Below are 21,066 nucleotides of genomic sequence, written 5' to 3'. Positions count from 1 at the left end.
GACGTTTTTCTAAATGGAATACACGCTCATGATGGATTCATCCATTTTTGAGTAAGATAAGTTTTTCGCAATAAAGAGAACATTTCTATTTGTTGCTTGGCAAAACACATTCATGAAACTTTTCGTTTTGTTTCCTTTTGACTATGATTAGAGGATGGTCAATTACATTTAAACAACAAGTAGGTATTGATATCAAATAATCTCAGACTGTTTAGGAATAGATTATTTTCTGTAATCAAAAGCCTGCCCTTAAAGCTTAATAATAACCCGTATAATTGAGGATTATAACCAAACGATTTCTTAAATCGTCAAACGACGATTTGATAAAGCGCGATAACACGTTAAGCAAACGATTATAGAAATTGTAAAATACATTGCCTGAATCGCGAATTCCGAAATAATTGTATTTTGAATATGTAATTAGGTTATGTAACTGTTAAAACAGTTGTATAGGAGAACTTTTCTGCAAACAGTATGCTAACGATTTAGGTAACGATATTATTAATAGTATACAACATATCAAAGAATGCAACATATCATAATGATTTTTGTTGCAATTGGAAGCGATAAAACTATTTTATAAAACGTGCTTCGGATATTTTGTTTACGATAATCAGAACCACGTTACGCTTCAAATAAATCGTAATTTTCAATGATCGGCCATTGCTAGTAGTCTTCATTCTGACTATTTATATGATCTGAAACTTGTTGAGGCTGGTAAAAGTAGAATGAGCATTTTCACTTGTAATGAAGCTCAATTCCTCCATCTTTGCTGAGGAGAAGCCGGTGGCTGCATTCTTCTAGAACTTTTCATGAGCGGTTGATCCGGATAGAATTTTGTTAACTCTTGATTGGATGACGCAAATATAGATAAACTTCGCATTGAGAGATAAGGATAAATAAATAAAACAAGTACTTTATTCGGCGTACTTGTAAATAAATTGTCTTGTACATTTATTCTTATCGATTCTAAAAAACGTTTATTCGCAGTGTGCTTTTATTCGAACCCTAAGAAATGAGCGAATAACGATTTACAGTTGTTTGGAAATTTGAATGCGGATACATCAGAATTGTTTAAATTTTCAGCTGAATTTAGCTGTGTTAATTTATTTCATTTTGATAGCACGTTTTTCTCAATTTTGAGTTTCGATCCTTTTAAAACAGGTTATGCTATCTCAAAAAGAGGAAAAAAAAAGTTTAAGCGTGTTTACATTCATCTCGATTGTTCCAATAAAACAGTTTTTCAACTTGGCTTGATTGCTAGTTTTAAAAGAGCATTGAGCGCATTTTTAAAACTGGTACCAAAGCTCTAATAAAATAAGGAAAGTATGTGTTTTAGATAGTGATAGTGAGATAGTGTTTTATTCAAGTTTAAGCAAAACTTTCTGGGCTCTTTTAAAACATACGATAAATGAAGCATTTCCTATGTAACAATAAAATCGAATTAGAAATTGGACGCCATCGAAAAGTCTTCATAAAACAATATTAAAACTCAAAAAAGCCAATTGGCTTGATCTTTGTTACTTGGGCTAGCCTCAAGTGCACATTACATTGTGTACTAATTCTTATGTCCAAAGCTTCAAATTCTTGTTTTATTCAAAATCTCTTGTTGTGTTTAGAAAATATTGATTTCAAATTTTTAAACAAGACTGTTAAAAATTTATCTTCAAGCAAATTTCTAGTTTAAATGTAAGGAAAATAATTTTAAACAATTTTTCTATGACTTCCGGAAATTGCATTGACTTGAAACTTTGATTCTGATTTATTTTGAATCGTATCAAAATAAATTCTTATTTATTCGAGTATGTGTGATGCTCATTAGTGCGAAAATGGTTTAAAAAAATTAATTTCTTTATTTATTGTGAGTTTTTGGTATTTTTAGTATTTTTAGCTTAATTTGAATTTCAAAGCCTGCATCAAATTCCCTGCATTTGATGTGATTTCGGATCACGAGGAATTATAATCCAGGATACACCAAAACTCGGCATTCAATATCTCAAAATCTACTGGATTAATTGGTGTTGTGTTTTATTTTGTGAAATTAAGTTTCAATAAAAAATTAATAATGCATGAATCCGGGCCGGGATATTTTATCTAAAAACCTAGCAAAATATGGTCATATGATGTCAAAATATTCAACTCAAAAACCGAGCTAATTTTGTAAAAACCCTGGAATAAATAATCGAAACAAGATAAACTTCTGGCATTTTGTCGAACTGACCTTTTTTTTTTTTCAGGCTCGGCGATCGTTCAGTTAGTTGAACGCTAATATTACGCGTTAATGGGGGTTATTTTAAGCACTAGAGCAGGGATGAGTAAACCGTGTCCCGCGGGCCGCATGCGAGCCGGGCAATTTTGGGCAATTCTGGGAAATTTTTTTAAACGCTGGCAAAAACTGAAAATGTAAGCTGATTCCAGACAATAATCCAGAAAAATTTAAGAAAAAAGTGATTTGAATCTAATATATTTCGCCGAAGCACATCAACATTGTTCAATCCGTGTTTAAGACGTTCGAAAAAAATATTTTTATTTGATGAAGCAAAATTTTATCAAAACAATTTTTGACTTAAGGTGAGCTCAGCATTTTTAAGCCCTTGAGAACATTTTTTCGTTTAAAGCCATTATAAAGTTGTAGGATGAATATGCTCAGCAGTTTTTTTTAAAGAAATTTCATCAAATAAGGAAAAAAGACTAGTTCTGCAGCACTAAAATACTGAAAGAAAAAAAAACATTAAAAGGAGAAATATTTTTGTTCTTGAGTATTGACGTGAATGAGGAAAGTTGAGTAACGAAGACGAAAAATCAAAAACTGCCCGAACATAATTTTTTTTCTTAAAAATAAGGGTGATACGGTGAAAATTTGGCCAAGCTAAAACGCGTGTAAATCGGTGTAATCGTTTGTTTAAAAAATCAAATTAAATTTCTTTTTCAAGTTTAATTAGTATAAAATTCAGGAAAAATATTCAGTTAGGCATCCGCTTTTTCAAATCCGAATTGCTGGCCCTTACGCTTAACCCCTGGCATCAGATTTTGTACAGCCACCTTGTCCACCTTCTTCGCCGCAGAAAGCCAGTTTGCCTTGAACTGCTGCTCGTCCTTAGCAGTTTTTTTGGTCTTTTTTAGGTTCCGGTTGACGATAGCCCAGTATTTCTCAATTGAGCGGAGCTCTGGCGTGTTGGGAGGGTTCTTGTCCTTGGGAACCACCTGCACGTTGTTGGCGGCGTACCACTTCATGGCCTTTTTACCGTAATGGCAAGATGCCAAATCCGGCCAAAACAGTACGGAACAACCATGTTTCTTTAGGAAAGGCAGCAGACGTTTATTCAAACACTCTTTCACGTAAATTTCTTGGTTGACCGTCCCGGAAGCTATGAAAATACTGCTTTTCAAGCCACAGGTACAGATGACTTGCCAAACCAGATATTTCTTCGCGAACTTTGACAGTTTCATGTACTTGAAAATATTTGCTACCTTTCCCCTTCCTTTTGCCGTTTAAAACTCCTGTCCCGAAAGCTGCTTGTAGTCGGATTTGACGTAGGTTTCGTCGTTCATTACTACGCAGAAAACTTCGTCAGCATCGTCGTGTACAGCCTCCGGGATCGCACTTCGACCGTCGTATTTTGTTCATCATCGCGATTTGGAGTCACTACCTTCTTGTAAGTCGATAGTCCGGCTCGTTTTTTGGCTCGATGCACGGCTGTAGACGATACACCCAGCTCAATTGCGGCATCTCGAAGAGAGAGGTAAGGGTTTCGCTTGAAGCTACCGGCAACTCTCTTTGTCGTCTCAGCGGCTTCCAGTTTTCGATTTCCCCCCGATCCAGACTTCCTGGTCGTCGACAAACGTTCCCCAAACACTTTAATTACATTTGTAGCGGTTGATTTGGCATCTTTTAGCGATTTTGCCAGCTTTGCGTGCGAGTAGCTCGGATTTTTTATACGCTGCTTTTCTTCCTTGGACGGCATTTTGACAGCAACATTCTTCACACATACACCTTCAAAATGAGGGGTTTTCAGGTTTTTTAAATGCAAGATTGAAAGAAATATGTCAAGTTGATATTGACCAAATTTTGACCGTATCACCCTTTAAGCAGTCAACGTAACCTAATTCATAAGATTGATGTATCAGTTTAAGAAAGTTTGTAGGGAAAAACCGGGTCTTCGAGGACAAAAGTAAATTCGTGATTTTTGTTTTTAAATGCGCACAGAAAAAATAATTTTACGTGTATAAGTTTCAATAACGATTCAACGCCCAACGCTGAAAATACTGTTATTCCTAAATGCTATTCATTCACTAGAATAACACTGAATCCTCAGTTCAAAAGTAGCAAACAAACATAATATTAACAAAGCTCTAAAAATCCATTGCCCCTCTCGAATGGACGCCCCTGATTTCGGTTGTGCAGTCACCACGAACTGCCGCAGTACCTATAGTTAACCCTCCCTTGACGTGTCGAATGGTTTTCTGACCTCTCCCATTTACCTCCCCCTCAGAAAAAATTAAAAAAAAAACGGAAAATGTGTCGGTAAGTAAATGTGCACCCCGGATTGATCGAAGAAGAATGGCTTGTTCGATTGTGTGACTGACTGGCTGCCTACGAAAGGTGTTTTTTTTTCTGGTAGGCTGTTTGACATGAGGAAGGAGGAGCGAGGGACGAAGTGCGTACCCATGCAAAACGTGTGCCATTTCGCCAATTTTCCTGAAATCCCAGAATCCGATAAAAAAGTCCTTCGTCGCCGCAGCAAAATCTGGTTCTGAGAGACGCAGATGGGACCACCTGCCTGCCCAAAAGCCTGACGGGTGTCGACTCACTTACCGGCAATAAATTTGGTTAGAATCCACGCCTCAATCGGCGTCAGCGAGTGATGGTACACGTGCAAATCCGTGATCTGGGACTGCTTTTTCCGCAGGACGAAAAACACCGTATCAGCAAACTCGGACAGCTTCGACAGGTAGTAGAGGTAGCACAAGTTGAACATCTGTGAGGGAGGGAGGGTGGATGAAAAGAAAGAAAAATGGTAAAAATCACAGAATCGTAGAGCAGAAAACTCAAGAACCGAACCCATAAAAAGGTGGTTTCACGCACGGTCGTTAAATTTGCTTACTTACCCGCCGAGAAAGTGGTCCATCGTTGTAATCAACCGTTTGGCACGAGAGACTGTAGCCCCGAATCCATCCCGCCATCAGGTGCTACGAGAGGAAAGAAGAGGAAGAAAGAGGAAGGGAAATCAAAATGTTTGAAATACCTAACAAAGATTAGCAGCAACAGAACAGAGGGTCGATTTTAATGGGCGACACATTTCAATGGCCCATGCTTGATGGCGCACAAAACCAGAATGAAGTGCGAATTTTTGGGATAGTTAAATAATCCAATAGGTTAATGGCGTCAAAAATAAAGTTTAATCGCCTTTTATTTTGGCATCAGCATTATGCGAATTAAAGGTTTTAAACCAGTTTCATTGCACAAACTCCTTTTTTTTATTGATCAAAAGTAATTTTGAAATACTCTTCAATTGGTTCAGGTTTTAGATTTTTAACGTAAATCATTGAAAATTGATTCAAGACTGAAATAATTTATGTTCTTATTTTAGCTAGTGCCTCACCGGATTTTTAATTTCTATTTGGGGATAAAACTTATGCAAAAATTGGTGGTAAATTAAAATGAATTAAAAATAACCAGCACTTGATTTTTTGGATATCCATTAAGAATTCACTTTTTCGATCAGCGCAGATAACTAAATAGTGTTTTCCGAAAGTTATTTGCTGCATGAATAGATTGACCTAAAATGCATTGTATCGGAACATGAAATCCTGTCTCATAAAAAAAAAAATTCCAAATAGTACGATGACTTTTCATAAACATTATTTGTTTTTGCAAGCATGAAAAGGTAAACAAATGTGCTTAGAGTATGTTTGATAAATCAAATTTAAGTCAAAATTTTACTTGACAGATTGCCCGAATTTAACCTTGGTTTTTGGAAGTAAAAAAGTATGACTTTAACTCCGCTGATGCGCTTCTATGGAAATAAAATAATTTTTTTTCTTGATTTTTGTTGAATTATTCTTGAATTTTGACCCAAGTTGCCCTGATTTTGGGTCAATTTTTTTTTTCAATCAAATGCCCGGATTTTGCCAGGTTTGAAGATGAAATTGCTAAGATTTTTTCGGACCGGATTAGTGCGAAAAAAATTCTAGCACCCTAAGTCATAATAATTGAAAGAGTTGGTTGGTGTGCTATGGAATTTTTAAAAGAAGCTAGAGAATTATTTTGAAATAAAAAAATGCAGATTTGTTTGCTTTATCTAAGTTCAAAATTTTACAAAACTTGAATCACGAAGCTTCGTATAACTTTCTAATCACATTTGCAATGTTCAACCAAAACAAACATTTTTTTAATTTCTTTGAGAATATATTGCTAACATTAGATCTCGTAGTAATATAATTAAAGCTTCTTTAGCGCAAAAAATAACGCATTAAAGCAAGCATAATGGTGTTCAGGATGAAATTCTCTTGCAATACAATATAAAATGAATGATGACTTGTGACGCAAATTTGTTCTGAATAGCTGAAGTTGTGCAATTTTGTCGATGAAACTTACAAGAATGATTATTAATAATCAGGTACCTGTAGGGGAGAATGAGGATACTTGATCCCTGGGGATACTTGATTCTACAGCTATATCTTGAAACTGAAAGGTCTTACAAAGGTCAAATGTTTAAAAAAAAAATTCCAGATTGATCTAAACAACAAACCTGTAATCTTATAAACAATTAAAAAAAATTTTTTTGATTTATTGAACTGAGATTGAAAAATCTAACAAAATTTAATTTTAACACCTTTTCTATCATTTAAAACGTTTTTCATACGAAAAAAAATAAAATAAAAATACTTATTTTAATTTGTCAATAGTTAAAGTATAATATGAACTTCTCAATGCCGTATTTTTAAAGCAATAGTAAACTTTCTTTTTTTGTAGGAAAATGTTTGCCAAAATGTATATTATGGGTTCACTTAATCATTCGAGTCCAAAAAGATATATTTTTCATCTGAATGCATGTTGATCATTCCTCAGCTCGAAATTATAAATATTTTTCCAATAACTTTTGTTTATCGAATAATTTCCTGACAAAACGGTCTAAAAAATGTGCTCTTGTCTGAAAAATAGAAAATTCCTCCTTTAAGTATGCAATGAAATAGGGTAGTAGACATACTTTTAGAATTCTTTTCATCTGACACTTATAAACTGTGAAATGAAAACAAATATAGCCAAAAACAAGTCGTTGAAACTTTTATCTATAGATTTTGAATGATTTTCGCCAAAGTTTAGAGCATCCCGATTGAAGGATCAAGCCTTCATTTAAAAAGGATCAAGTCAACTTTCAAAAAAAATCATTTTTTAAGTCCCACGAAAACGGTTTTAGTTCATTTACAGGTTCATGTAAAGGGTGATGCGGTCAAAATTTGGTCAAAATCAACTTGACGTATTTCATTAAATTTTGCATTAAAAAACCTGAACACCCCTCATTTTGAGGGTGTGTGTGTAGAGTGTTGCTCCTATTTCGATTTTGGAATTCACTCTTCATTTGTCAAAATGCCGTCCAAGGAAGAAGAGCCGCGTATCAAAATTTTGCTCGCGCATCGCGAAAATCCGAGCTACTCGCACGCAAAGCTGGAAAAATCGCTAAAAGTTGCCAAATCAACCGTTAAAAATGTAATTAAAGTGTTTGGGGAACGTTTTTCGACAGCCAAGAAGTCTGGATCGGGGAGAAATCGAAAACCGGAAGCCGCTGAGACGCCAATGAGAGTTGCCGGTAGTTTCAAGCGAAACCCTAACCTCTCTCTCCGAGATGCCGCAAATAAGCTGGGTGTGTCGTCTACAACCGTGCATCGAGCCAAAAAACGAGCCGGACTATCGACTTTCAAGAAGGTAGGTGGTAATGGACGACGAAACCTACGTCAAAGCAGACTACATGCAGCTTCCGGGACAGGAGTTTTATACGGCAGAAGGGGAAAGGTAGCAGATATTTTCAAGCACATGAAACTGTCAAAGTTCGTGAAGAAATATCTGGTTTGGCAAGCCATCTGAACCTGTGGCTTGAAAAGCAGCATTTTCATTGCTTCCGGGACTGTCAACCATGAAATTTACGTGAAAGAGTGTTTGGATAAACGTCTGCTGCCTTTCCTGAAGAAACACGGTTGTTCCGTACTGTTTTGGCCGGATTTGGCATCTTGCCAATACGGTAAAAAGGCCATGGAGTGGTACGCCGCCAACAACGTGCAGGTGGTTCCCAAGGACAAGAACCCTCCCAGCTTGCCAGAGCTCCGCCCAATTGAGAAATACTGGGCTACAGTCAAGCGGAACCTAAAAGAGACCAAAAAAAAACTGCCAAGAACGAGCAGCAGTTCAAGGCAAACTGGCTTTCTGCGGCGAAGAAGGTGGACAATGTGGCTGTACAAAATCTGATGGCAGGGGTTAAGCGTAAGGCCCGGCTATTCGGATTTGGAAAAGCGGAAGCCTAACTGAACATTTTTTCTGAATTTTATACTAATTAATCTTGAAAAAGAAATTTAACTTGATTTTTTAAATAAACGATTTCACCGATTTACACGCGTTTTCCCTTGATCAAATTTTGACCGTATCACCCTTTACAACCGTCTGTGTCCACTTATATCCAAGCGAGATACATCAATTTTACTTTTTTATGTTTGCATTAAAAACAACGATTTCTATGAAACTATAGCGCATTCTACTACGTGTGTTTTCATTTAGTTTTTCCCTGTGCGCTTTCAGAAGTTTTAAAGCAAAGGTTTGAAAGCGCATTTGTATCCTCTACTAGCTAGTGCTGGTAAAATTAGAGCAATATTTTCGGTAATCTTGTAAACATAGCTCTGCAGTATCACATTTTAAATTTGACATTAGACACACAACTTTCTTGAATATATTATTAAACTGATTGATAAATGATAAATGATTCTATTAATGAACTGATTTTAAGAGGTTAAGTTTCTTATTTTGACTATAGCTTGAAGAATAATTATTTTTTAAACTTGACATCTGGGACAAAGCTGTAGAAAATTTGATTTGAAACTAGTTGATGTCTATATAGTAGAGAAGTTAGTAGATAAGTTAGAAGTTTTATCTCACTTGAAGGGGGATTAATAAACAAAAAAATTGTTTTACTATAGAGCTGATTTTACTGACAAACTTCTCCGAAGACATCAATAACCGAAAATGTCAATTCAAAAAGTTATAAGCAACTATCACGTTTTTCGCATTTTTAATCACTGTGCTAAGGTGGGAAAAAGATTTTTCTCGCTTGAGGTACAAAGAATTTGAATTTTGTGCAATAAGTGTGTAATGTAAACAAAAGTTTTAAAAATGTCTTTAATTTCGAAAAAAAATCTTGTTTTTTCTACATGGATCAATGATAAACCAATAGTGAATGTAGGGAATCGAATTTGTGTCGTTTATTTTCAACTGAAGAATTGAATTATCAAAAAAAAAAAAATAATTAAAAACTTATCTCAATTATATGTCGCAAAATGAGCATTCTTAACACTATTTTTACCGGAGGGGGTCAAATGACATTTTTTTTACTTGAAATGACTGTAACTCCTTTAAAAATTGTTTTTTCGCAAATTTTTCTTCATGACTATTTTTATTTTCAAAATGCACGTATTTTTTCATAAAAATATTTTTTTTTAAATTTGTAAGTTTCGAAATACGTATGTGGCATACCTATTAATACCGCCGGGGGTCAAATGACTCCTAACACCTTTTCCGCTAAAACTCTCTTGTTTCTTAACCGATTTTTACAAACTTTATATTTTCGGAAAGCTTGTAACGTGACTCAAATAAAGTTCTCAGACAATATTGAGCTACAAACATCTATTTCAAAGTTATTTGAAGTCTAAGAAAAAAGTCCGAAAAAACATGCTTTGGAGAAAAGGCTGTAAGTCTGTTAATAAGTGCTCGAAGAAAAATTTACTTAGTGCCTGAAAAAGCTGAAGTTAACAGCTATATGTTGCATGTGAAGGAAAATAAATCAAAGTTTTTTAAGACCATGGCAACAAAAAATGTATAAAAGAGGTGTAAAAACTGTACTTTTTAAGAAATCAACCGCCAAAGCCGTTCCAGTAACAATAAAAATTTTTTGAAAAGTGAATTGGAAAGTTGGCGTAATTTGTGACATTTTGGCATTTTAGATTTACAATAAAATGAAACATAGAATATTTGACGGATATTCAAATGTAGCTGTTTTTAGACATTCTTATCAATTTTGATATTCTGAGATTATTCCTCCACTTACATTCCGCTTTGCACTGGATTTTTAGTATGTTAACGCAAGATTTGGGTAATAAAACTGTATGTACAAGAAAGGCAATTTTATACCGGTTCTAGTGATGTAATTACATAGTCAATACAGTGCTTAACAAAAATATGATAAATAAAATAGGCAAGTATCTCCTGAATTTTCAAAAGTCAGCACAAGTTCTTGCTTGGCAGACGGGCGCAGTGGGTGGCAATATCTCAAAGCCAATTCGCACACGAAGACGGGTGAAAGGAAACGAAAAAAAAACAAACAAGCATTAGCGCAAATATTCTGGTTTTACTTTCAGAAAAATATTTATCATAATTTCTTAAGCATTGCACCGCCAATATAATTACATCACTAGAACCGGTATGAAATGGCCTTTCTTGTGCATATAGTTTTATTGCCCAAATCTTGCGTTAATATACTCAAAATCCAGAGCAAAGCAAAATTTAAGTGAAAGAATAGTCTCAGAAAATGTAGATTGATAAAACTTCCTTAAAATAGCTTCCTTTAAATAACCTTCAAGAATTCTGTATTTCGTGTTTTATAAATCTAAAGATGCCAAAATGTCACAAATCACGCCAACTTTCCAATTTACTTTTAAAAACATGTCTACTGTTACTAGGACAGTTTTGGCGGTTGATTCTTTAAAATGTACGTTTTTACACCACTTTTCTACACTTTTGGTGGCCATGATCATAAAAAACTTTGATTTTTTTTTCCTACACATGCAACATATTTCTTTTAACTTCAGCTTTTTCAGGCACTAAGTAAATTTTTCTTCGAGCACTTATTAACAGACTTACAGCCTTTTTCCCGAAGCATGTTTTTTCGGACTTTTTTTTTTCTTAGACTTCGAATAACTTTAAAATAGATGTTTGTAGCTCAATATTGTCTGTAAACTATATTTGAGTCACGTTACAAGCTTTCCGAAAATATAAATTTTGAAAAAATCGGTTAAGAAACAAGAGAGTTTTAGCGGAAAAGGTGTTAGGAGTCATTTGACCCCCGGCGGTATGAATAGGTATATACAGAGTACCGGTAGGAATGAACCACGAGCTCGCGCGACTCTACGGCGAACCCAGTATCCAGAAGGTGGTGAAGGCTGGCTGGATACGCTGGGCGGGACATGTTGCGAGAATGCCGGACGACTGTCCTGCAAAACAGGTGTTCGCTACGAATCCGGTGGGAACAAGACGAGCGGGGGCGCAACGAGCGAGGTGGTCAGACCAAGTGGAGCGTGATCTGGCGAACGTGGGGTGCCCGAGAAATTGGAGAACGGTTGCTATGAACCGAGTGAATTTTAGGAATTATGTTCGTCAAGTTATGTCGTGAGACGGAATACTATTTAAATAAAAAAAAATAAAATAAGAGTGCCGGTATGTTTAGTGTTAAAACAATCTTTTGTGATTACCTTGCATTGATATAAAGAAGCTCAGAAAAAAATGGATAATTGAAAATGAAAATGCCGAAAAATCATAGCAATGTACATATATACTCAAATTTACCTCATAAAACATGTAGCCACTGAGCAGCACCTGGAACAGGTTATAGAAGATGATAACCCTTCGCAGGTCCATCGGTTTCCTGTCGCGCATATACATCGGCCCTATGAGAAGGACCCAAAGCAGGTAACAGCAGATCATTCCCAGGGTTGGCAGCGGGTTATCCATGAATGGTAACTGTTTGGCACGAGGATCTGTTGAGAGAAAAAGAAAAAAAATCTTGTGTAAGTCTTTTTTTCAAGGAGCTATGCTCATTTTTTTACATCTCTTATATTTAATGTATTCGACAATTTCTTTCTAAGAAGAGTAACTTCTGATATTACAATAGATCAACTAACTGGTCGCAGTGATAGGTACCCAACAAAAAAAAAAAAAAAACTTCTGAGAAATATTTCAAGCACCCGCATACTTCTTCCGTGCAAGCAAATAACTTGGATCTAAAACTTGCACGCTGTATTGTGTACAACATTGAGTTGGTGCTACCTATGAATATTTCAAATTCTTAACGGTCAACGAAAACGTGACACTGGAGAAATGAGTCTCAGCTTGAATTAAGCTCGGTAGTTGGCTTTTAACTGCAAGATGTTATGATGTTTTTGATGCCCAAATATTGGATTTTTCCTATAAGGCTTTATACTGAATCTTATGTTTAAAGGAATTCCTCTTCCATGAGAAAAAGTTAGTTTGGACTTCTTTGCTAGTTGTCTTTCTAAAACTCGATATAATTAAATTATGAATACATAATCTTTAACAAAAGAACAGCATTTTGGGTGCCAATGTTTCAAGAGCTTTCAATAACTGTTGTCAATCAAATAAGTCAAATTTGTATAAAAAAAAACTGATAATCCCTGATCACTGATAACTGTTGAACTAACCAATCTATATGAAAAACAAAAACTGATTTTGAATCTCTTGATTTCTCTTTAATCAGTCATCATTCGAAAGTTAATAGTTCTATTGTTCGAGATACATATTGTAATTTAAAAATCAGGGATCTGACTTAAATTATGCTCGATGAAAAATTATTCATATTGAAAATTTTGATCCTTTAAACAACTTTGCTGAGAACTGTAAATCTTTATTTTGTGCTTTTAAAAATAGATGAGGATCCATTTAGCTTAAATATTCTAGAAACTTATCTATGAATTCCCGTAATTTATATAACAGGAAAAAAACACAATAGATATCTTTTTTTCTCAAAAGGCAAACGTTAATTATATTCATTGAAATCCTTTATTTTAAAACAGCTCTCAATCGTTTTTCAACTCGGATAAATATGAATAAAGATTCATTTTGATGTGGAAAGCATATTTGAATAATTTTTTTTTTAAATAAAGGTATGAAATCATAATTCAGGCAAATTATGAAGATTTTTTGGATCCGATCATAGTGAACAAGTTTGTGTCATTTGGAATTTTATAATTTTAGTATTTTACTATATAGCTGACCCAGTGTGCTTTTCTACACCTTCCAATATAATTAATGAAATTTTGAATAAATATTTTAAATTTTGATATATTCATACATAATTTTCGACTTAGATAAAAACCTTATTAAACAATCATTCATTAAAATGAGTGCTGAATTTTGAATTTGAAATTGTTAATCATAAATGATAATTTTTTTTAAACCCGAGCTAAAATAAATTTTTCAATCATTGCACAATGGGGAAAAAAGTGTACAAACCGCGAAGAAATTCAATATCTTTCGTCCTACATAACTCAAATCTATGAAATTATACTTTCCTTTTGTGAAAATTTCCGGAAAATAGATTGGACATTGTTTCACACGCCGCACAAGCTCACGAACGGAGATATAGTGCCTTTTTAACCCCTAATTCCCCTATATTTTGTAAACATTCCAGAAAAACACTGATTCGAACCAGAGAATATTGAACCTAAACAGACCTATCGTGTGTAATTTTTTTTGAGGAATCGAATGAAGGCTAGTTGAGCCCCCGCACGCTTCGGAAAACTAAGTTATGGCTGTTTTACCTTCAATTCCCCTCAATTTTTCAAATTGATAAGAAAATGCATGTTCGGACTTGAAAATTTTGAACCAAATGGGTTGTATCCTATGTAATTTTTTCCAAGTTATCCAACGAAGCCTATTTGAGCCATCACACGGATTGGGAACAGGAGTTATGGCTGTTTTACCCTCAATTACCCAACATTTTTGAAATAGCTCAGAAAAAGCATGTTGGGATTTGATAATGTTGAACCAAATGGGTTGTATTTTGTGAAGTTTTTTTCGAGGAATCGAATGATGGCTATTTGAGCCACCGCACGCTTCGGAAAATTAAGTTTTGGCTGTTTTACCTTCAATTCCTCTCAATTTTTTAAATTGTTAAGAAAACGTATGTTTGGACTTGAAAATTTTGAATCTATTGGGACGTATCTTTTGTGATTTTTTCCAAGGAATCCAATGAAGGCTGGTTGATCCACCGCACGCTTTGGAAAATGGAGTTATGGCTGTTTTTACCCTCAATTCCCCTACATTTTTCAATGATTTTAGAAAAAAGCATGCCGAACGTGAAAATTTTGAACCAAATGAGTTGTAATCCTATTTATTTTTTTTTTCAAGGAATCTAACGATGCCTATTTGAGCTACAGCGCGAATTAGAAATAGAAGTTATGGTTGTTTTACCCTCAATTTCCTTACATTTTTGAAATAGCTCAGAAAAAACATGTTCGGACTTGAAAATTTTGAACCAAATGGAACGCATCATGTGTGAATTTTTTCGAGGAATGCAACGAAGCCTATTTGACACAGCGCACGCATCGGAAACAGGAATTATGGCTGTTTTACCCTCAATTCCCTTTCATTTTTCAAAAAGTTCAGAAAAATCATGATTGGACTTGATAATTTTTAACTAAACGAGACTTATCTTATGCAATTTTTTTCGAGGAATCCAATGAAGGCTGTTTGAGTCACCGCATGCTTTGAAATATGGAGTTATGGCTGTTTTTAGCCTCAATTCCCCTACATTTTTCTATGATTTCAGAAAAAATGTAGAGGAATTGAGGGTAAAAACAGCCAATTGGATTCCTCGGAAAAAATTGCATAAGATAAGTTTTGTTTGGTTAAAAAATTTTCAAATCCGATCATGGCTTTTCTGAACTTTCTGAAAAATGAAAGGGAATTGAAGGTAAAACAGCCATAACTCCTGTTTCCGATGCGTGCGCTGTGTCAAATAGGCTTCGTTGCATTCCTCGAAAAAAATCACTCATAGTACGTTCCGTTTGGCTCAAAATTTTCAAGTCCGAACATGTTTTTCTGAGCTATTTGAAAAAATGTGACAACCCATTTGGTTCAAAATGTTCAAGTCCGAACATGCTTTTTTCTAAAATCATTGAAAAATGTAGGGGAATTGAGGGTAAAAACAGCCATAACTCCATTTTCTAAAGCGAGCGATGGCTCAAACAGCCTTCATTGGATTCCTTGGAAAAAATCACAAAAGATACGTCCCAATAGATTCAAAATTTTCAAGTCCGAACATACGTTTTCTTAAAAATTTGAAAAATTGAGAGGAATTGAAGGTAAAACAGCCATCACTCCATTTTCCGAAGCGTGCGGTGGCTCACACAGCCATCATTCGATTCCTTAAAAAAAACTTCACAAAATACAACACATTTGGTTCAACATTATCAAATCCCAACATGCTTTTTCTGAGCTATTTCAAAAATGTTGGGCAACTGAGAGTAAAACAGCCATAACTCCTGTTCCCAATCCGTGCGGTGGCTCAAATAGGCTTCGTTGGATAACTTGGAAAAAATTACATAGGATACAACCAATTTGGTTCAAAATTTTCAAGTCCCAACATGCTTTTTTCTGAAATCATTGAAAATTGTAGGAGAATTGAGGGTAAAAACGGCCATAACTCCATTTTCCGAAGCGTGCGGTGGCTTAAACAGCCTTTATTGGATTCCTGGGAAAAAATCACAAAAGATACGTCCCAATAAATTTAAAATTTTCAAGTCTGAACATTTTTTTTCTTATCAATTTGAAAAATTGAGGGGAATTGAAGGTAAAACAGCCATAACTCCATTTTCTGAAGCGTGCGGTGGCTCAAACAGCCTTCATTCGATTCCTCAGAAAAAATTACACACGATTGGTGTGTTTAGGTTCAATATTCTCTGGTTCGAATCAGTGTTTTTCTGGAATGTTTACAAAATATAGGGGAATTAGGGGTTAAAAAGGCACTATATCTCCGTTCGTGAGCTTGTGCGGCGTGTGAAACAATGTCCAATCGATTTTCCGGAAATTTTCACAAAAGGAAAGTATAATTTCATAGATTTGAGTTATGTAGGACGAAAGATATTGAATTTCTTCGCGGTTTGTACACTTTTTTCCCCATTGTGCATTGTCTTAAATTCTTGTATGAACAAATACTCTCCCACTTCTCTCCACTGAGGTCCAAAAGCATAAATGAAATATTTTTAGTCATACATATCTATATGCTCACATGTAAAATATGGTTCTTTTAGCTTGATAAATTATCGTGTTTTGATTAAAGCAGTGTAACGAAAGTTTGTGAGAAAATTCATTTGCTATAAATTTCTAGAACATATTTTTTGGCCTCAATGTTAAAGGACACAAGAAATTTGGCTTCTGCGATTTTTCTTGGAAAAGTCATTTTTACGCCGCATTTTGGAGCCGCACTTTGAAAAAAATACAAAATTAGTTTGTTGAATAGGGTTTTTGAAAATCTTTAAGAATTTGTATAATATGTTAGGGTTGTTCAATAATGTGGGAAAATTATCAAATTATGCAAGAAAAACCTGTTAAAAAGTTGCCACGTCACGCTAGAATGTGTTATAAGCTTATAATTTCGAATGACAGACTTCAAAATAAGAACTTATAAATTAAATGGATTTGGAAGATTTCTGGATGGAATTCCAGCTAAAGTTATCAAATCAATGTTTTGTTAAATTTTCATTGTTAACTAGAATCAAGGCTTATTATCAAAAAATCGCTTTATTAACTTAAAATTTCCCTAACAATTTCAACTAAACTACACATTTCAGACTTTAATGTGAGATACAATAGAGCTGTGCCTAACAAAAATATGGTTGCTTTCAAAATTTAGTTGATATAAAAGTTTTCAAGGAATTGAAATAGGAATTCCTAATTATGCAAGTCCGTGAGAAGGATCAACCCATAGGGGGGGCAGGGGCGGTCCTAGAGTCGGCTCTTGGGGGGGGGGGTGATTTTTCCAATTTTCAAAAATCAGTCAATATGAAGGAACGTTAATATCTGGTGAAAAAAAAAACAATCATTTGAGTTAGCGAAAGGAGAAGGGAGGGGTTGTGGGGGGGGAGGAGGGTTATCACTTTATAAAACAACCAGCGAATCTATAATAACCACTGCGAAAAAATGTTGATTTTTTTTATTTGTAGGTATATCTGGTATTTTAGAATTGTCACTATAAGAGCTCTTTAAAAAATTTCCCGTTAAAAATGTAATTTTTTCAATGAAAATAATACACACGTTGTTAAGAGATGAACACGTTTAAAAAATTCAACATATCTTCATTTTTTTCCTTAGCTTCTTAATATTAGCGCTCTGGTATTTTATAATTTATCGGAAGTATTTTACTATTCACCGATAAGCCCGAGAAACAAATTAACAAACATAACTAACGGGCTTTGAATTCTTCATTGGGGTATTTTACTAAATCGTGATTTGGAGATTAAGTATTATAATTTTCAAATTTTAAAACACAATGTATTAAATCAACACTTTAAATATAAATTAAGTAGAAAACCGATTATCAAAATCAGTTTCTAAATTCTGGAACCGAATTTTATTTAGTTTGCTCTTGAATTTAAAGTTTTCATTCAAAATTTTCTATTTTAATTGTATTACAACAAATAAATTACGAAGAAAAGTGATTAATCTTTGTTCACCTTCACATATTTATCAATTTTTTAAATAATTTTGAATTATAAAGAAAATTATGAAATGAAGGGTTAATTCTGAATGTTAATACTCCTCTTTAGTGAACAGTCTCAATCATTTGCAATTGAAAGGCCAAGCTTTCAGATTAAGATTATCAAACCTTAAGCTAAATTTTAAATTAAAATTTCAATATTATTGCGTAGATCAGCTGAAAGCAGTATCGGTGACATAATTGCTGTAGATCTGGAAATCCAGGAGTGTTGGTTAAAAATCACTAAAAGATCTTCTGACTGTTTTGCGTGATAGAATACCTTGTTGCCGAAAAAATAGTGGAATGATAAGGGGATAGTTTTAATTCACAATGGAAAAATTAAAACCGTGGCAAACTGATTTCGGAAGCTTTTTGCGTCTCAAACTCGATTTTTTTGTCTGTTTTTTTCCCTTCTTATTTTCTGGCATTCAAAACTAAGCAGTTCAGAGTTAAATCGATCAATCATAATTGATGAAGTAACTAACCTGAACAACAAAAAATATGTTAAATCTTTTCATTATCCTTTATTCATTCAACGATGCAGGTCAGAGGGAAGAGTGCTAAAAAGTAACAAATTCCCGGAAAAAAAACAATACAGATTTCGACAAGATAATCTTCGCATTTTACAAAATGGGGAAAGATACTTACTTCTATAATTTTTTCTTATGGTAAATTACTCACAGTCTTTATGAAAATTGATCATTAAGTTAATACCTTTTTTTTCAAATTTTTTTGATATTTTACACTTTTGCTAAAAAGTGTACAAATTTATCCAATGAGCCTTGTATTTTCAAAATTTATACCGGAAAAAAGAGCTGATAAAATAATACAAATTTGCATTTAGAGCTTCCTAAATAAGTTGAAATTAGTTTTCAAATTCTTTGCACTTCGGAAAATGTGAGTTTTGTTTTCTTGTGTTATAGTTTTGAATGCAGATTTTGGGTTCTAGAGATGAATTTGAATCTCTATCTCCAACACCAATTCCTGAAACAGCTGATATAAATACTTTTAGTTCCTTTTTGGCACTAAAACTCATAGGAAACGCAAAAGTCACAAAACGTAATCTCTATCTTCGATTTATTGTTGCTGAAATCTCTTGAGAGGATTTTTTTTAAATTTAAACTCTTACTATGAATATTTTATATTCGATTTTTGTTTGGCAGTACTTGTATTTTTTCACAGTCATAAACAATATGAATGTTTGATGTGATACATTTCAAACTGAATTAAATAAAATCAGATCTAAAATTTAAATTTTTGTTTTTTAATTTCATAATAAAGGTTATTAATTTTAAGTTTATAATTCATATTTGAATGGTGGATTGATTAAAGGTGAAAAATTCTCGCGAAAGAGAATCTTTACTGAGATTCAGATCCTGATTTTTTATTTTGCAATTGAAGGCAATAAATGTATGATGAAAGCAGAACAAATATTTCAAGTATTTCAGAAGCTCTGAATTTGATGCAAATACTAAAATTTGTTACGATTAGCTCGTGTTAATTAAGGCATATGAGGGAAATTAGTGACAATTTTAAAAAATTGTCCCTACATTTTATTAATAGCAAATTCCAAATCAACAACACACTTTTGTTGAGTAACTTATCAACAAAAGTAATTTGGTATAATTCAGTCCAGGGAATCCTAAGTTACAGCTGCTTGAGTTTGGTGGACCGACTTTTTTCAATATTGAGCCTTTTAAGTGATAAATTATCTTTTTTGTTGAATAAACGCCCCCACGCACAGTGGTTTAAAACTCGAAAAACGTGATCATGGGCTTTTTGATGCCTTAGATGTCAAAATAGCTTAATGACATGTTCTACAATGTTTCATTATTTTTAATTGCGCATATTTTGCCATTATTATTTTTCTGATCGATTCACCTAAAAGTGAGATATTTTTTTTATTTTTTGAATTTGTCATCCAATCAAAATGACGTGTTCAGAAAACTTGTAGACAATACAATTTTAAAAAACTTTGTAAAAAACTTTGAAGCTCTATCTCTCAAAACAACAGATTTATAAACATTTTTCTAAAAACTAACCTCAAAAAACGAAATTTTCGTTTAACTTTTTTCAAAGCGACTTTCGAGTCTTACTTTATATGAGAGAGTTGTAACAATTATAAAAGTACACAACTTCATTGAAGGTGTCAAGTTTCTATCTTGACGTTAAATGGTACTTTTTGTGTAATTACGTTTTAAAATTGCATATTTTCATTGATCCATATCTCTAAAAGTTGCAAACTTATGAAAACATAATTATATGCATTTGAAGGGCACATTCTTGAGCTTTAATGAACATATAATTTCATTTGTATGTATCAGGTTTTACTACTAAAATCATTTATCTGAAAGACGGTAGTTTTGAAGTTTTTGTTAAGCCAACCCGGCAAACTCTTGCTTTTTAGCAAAAGGAAGGATGAAATCTTCTTTTTTTTTCTATTCCTAGCGTTGACAAGTGAAGACGATAGTTCTTAATTGGTTAAGATTTAAGAGTTGGCCCTGCCTAGAAGCGTTAGTTCCATTATAGTTAGTAAATCATTTATCCGAAAGACCTGATGGCAATACAGCAAGGCATTTTTTTCAAGACTCTGAAAAATCTGCAGAAATCAATGGTACTTATAGAGTACGATTTGTTTTTTCTGTACTAACTTTTAATATTTAAGGTATAGATTTGGAAGTCATCCAACGATGCGGTGCTATTCTGCTAGTTTTGGCCAGAAAATAAATGTGGAAAAATTCGATAAGTTTTCTAAGGAAACGGCCATGAAACTAGTCAATTTGTATCCGTGGTTTTACATATATACCCGCAGCAGTTCACAAAATTTTATTTCATGGGGCTCAAATCGTGATACACTTTTTAATACCCTTTGGGCAATTATCCGAAGACGCTCAAGAGTCTAGGAATAAGGATATTTGAAATTTTAGAGAACATCACACTCGAAAATTTTCAAGGCAAGCAACAAACATCGACCTTATGCATCGGATGCTCGAATCGTTGGACCCTCTTATAACGAGCCTAAGAAAATCTAAACCAAGACCACATTTTTCTTTTGTTGCCGATGCAAAAAAAAGCTTGATTTAGAACAATCAGAAGAAGAAGATCATGAATATTAGTTTTAATATTTCATTCTAATTTACTCTCTTACACAACTATTTAACCAAAAATAAAAATTTATAAATAAAGAAAAAACTTTAAAGATAGCCCCTACCTACCTAAGGGTCCAGCGCCGATTGACCGGCGCATAGGGCTGAGATAAAAGATCTCCACTGCTGGCGATCCGGAGCCAGCGTCTTCATTTGCTGCCAGCCGA

General features: G+C 33.9%; 1 protein-coding gene across 1 annotated transcript in view; it reads right to left on the bottom strand.

Annotated features, from left to right (window-relative positions):
* The window catches only part of LOC129757907 (elongation of very long chain fatty acids protein 7-like), a 157,225-nt gene that overhangs the window by 22,855 nt on the left and 113,304 nt on the right, over positions 1–21,066 (bottom strand). Inside the window, exons 2-4 of the mRNA XM_055755291.1 lie at positions 11,825–12,015; positions 5,110–5,190; positions 4,817–4,979 (exon numbers count right to left, since the gene is read on the bottom strand). Of these exons, the coding sequence (XP_055611266.1) occupies positions 4,817–4,979; positions 5,110–5,190; positions 11,825–12,015 (435 nt within the window). The remainder of the gene's footprint in view (positions 1–4,816; positions 4,980–5,109; positions 5,191–11,824; positions 12,016–21,066) is intronic.

The sequence above is a fragment of the Uranotaenia lowii genome, chromosome 3 (genome assembly GCF_029784155.1).
Source record: "Uranotaenia lowii strain MFRU-FL chromosome 3, ASM2978415v1, whole genome shotgun sequence".
Taxonomy (NCBI): Eukaryota; Metazoa; Arthropoda; class Insecta; order Diptera; family Culicidae; genus Uranotaenia; species Uranotaenia lowii.
This window is presented reverse-complemented; position numbering and strand designations above follow the sequence as displayed.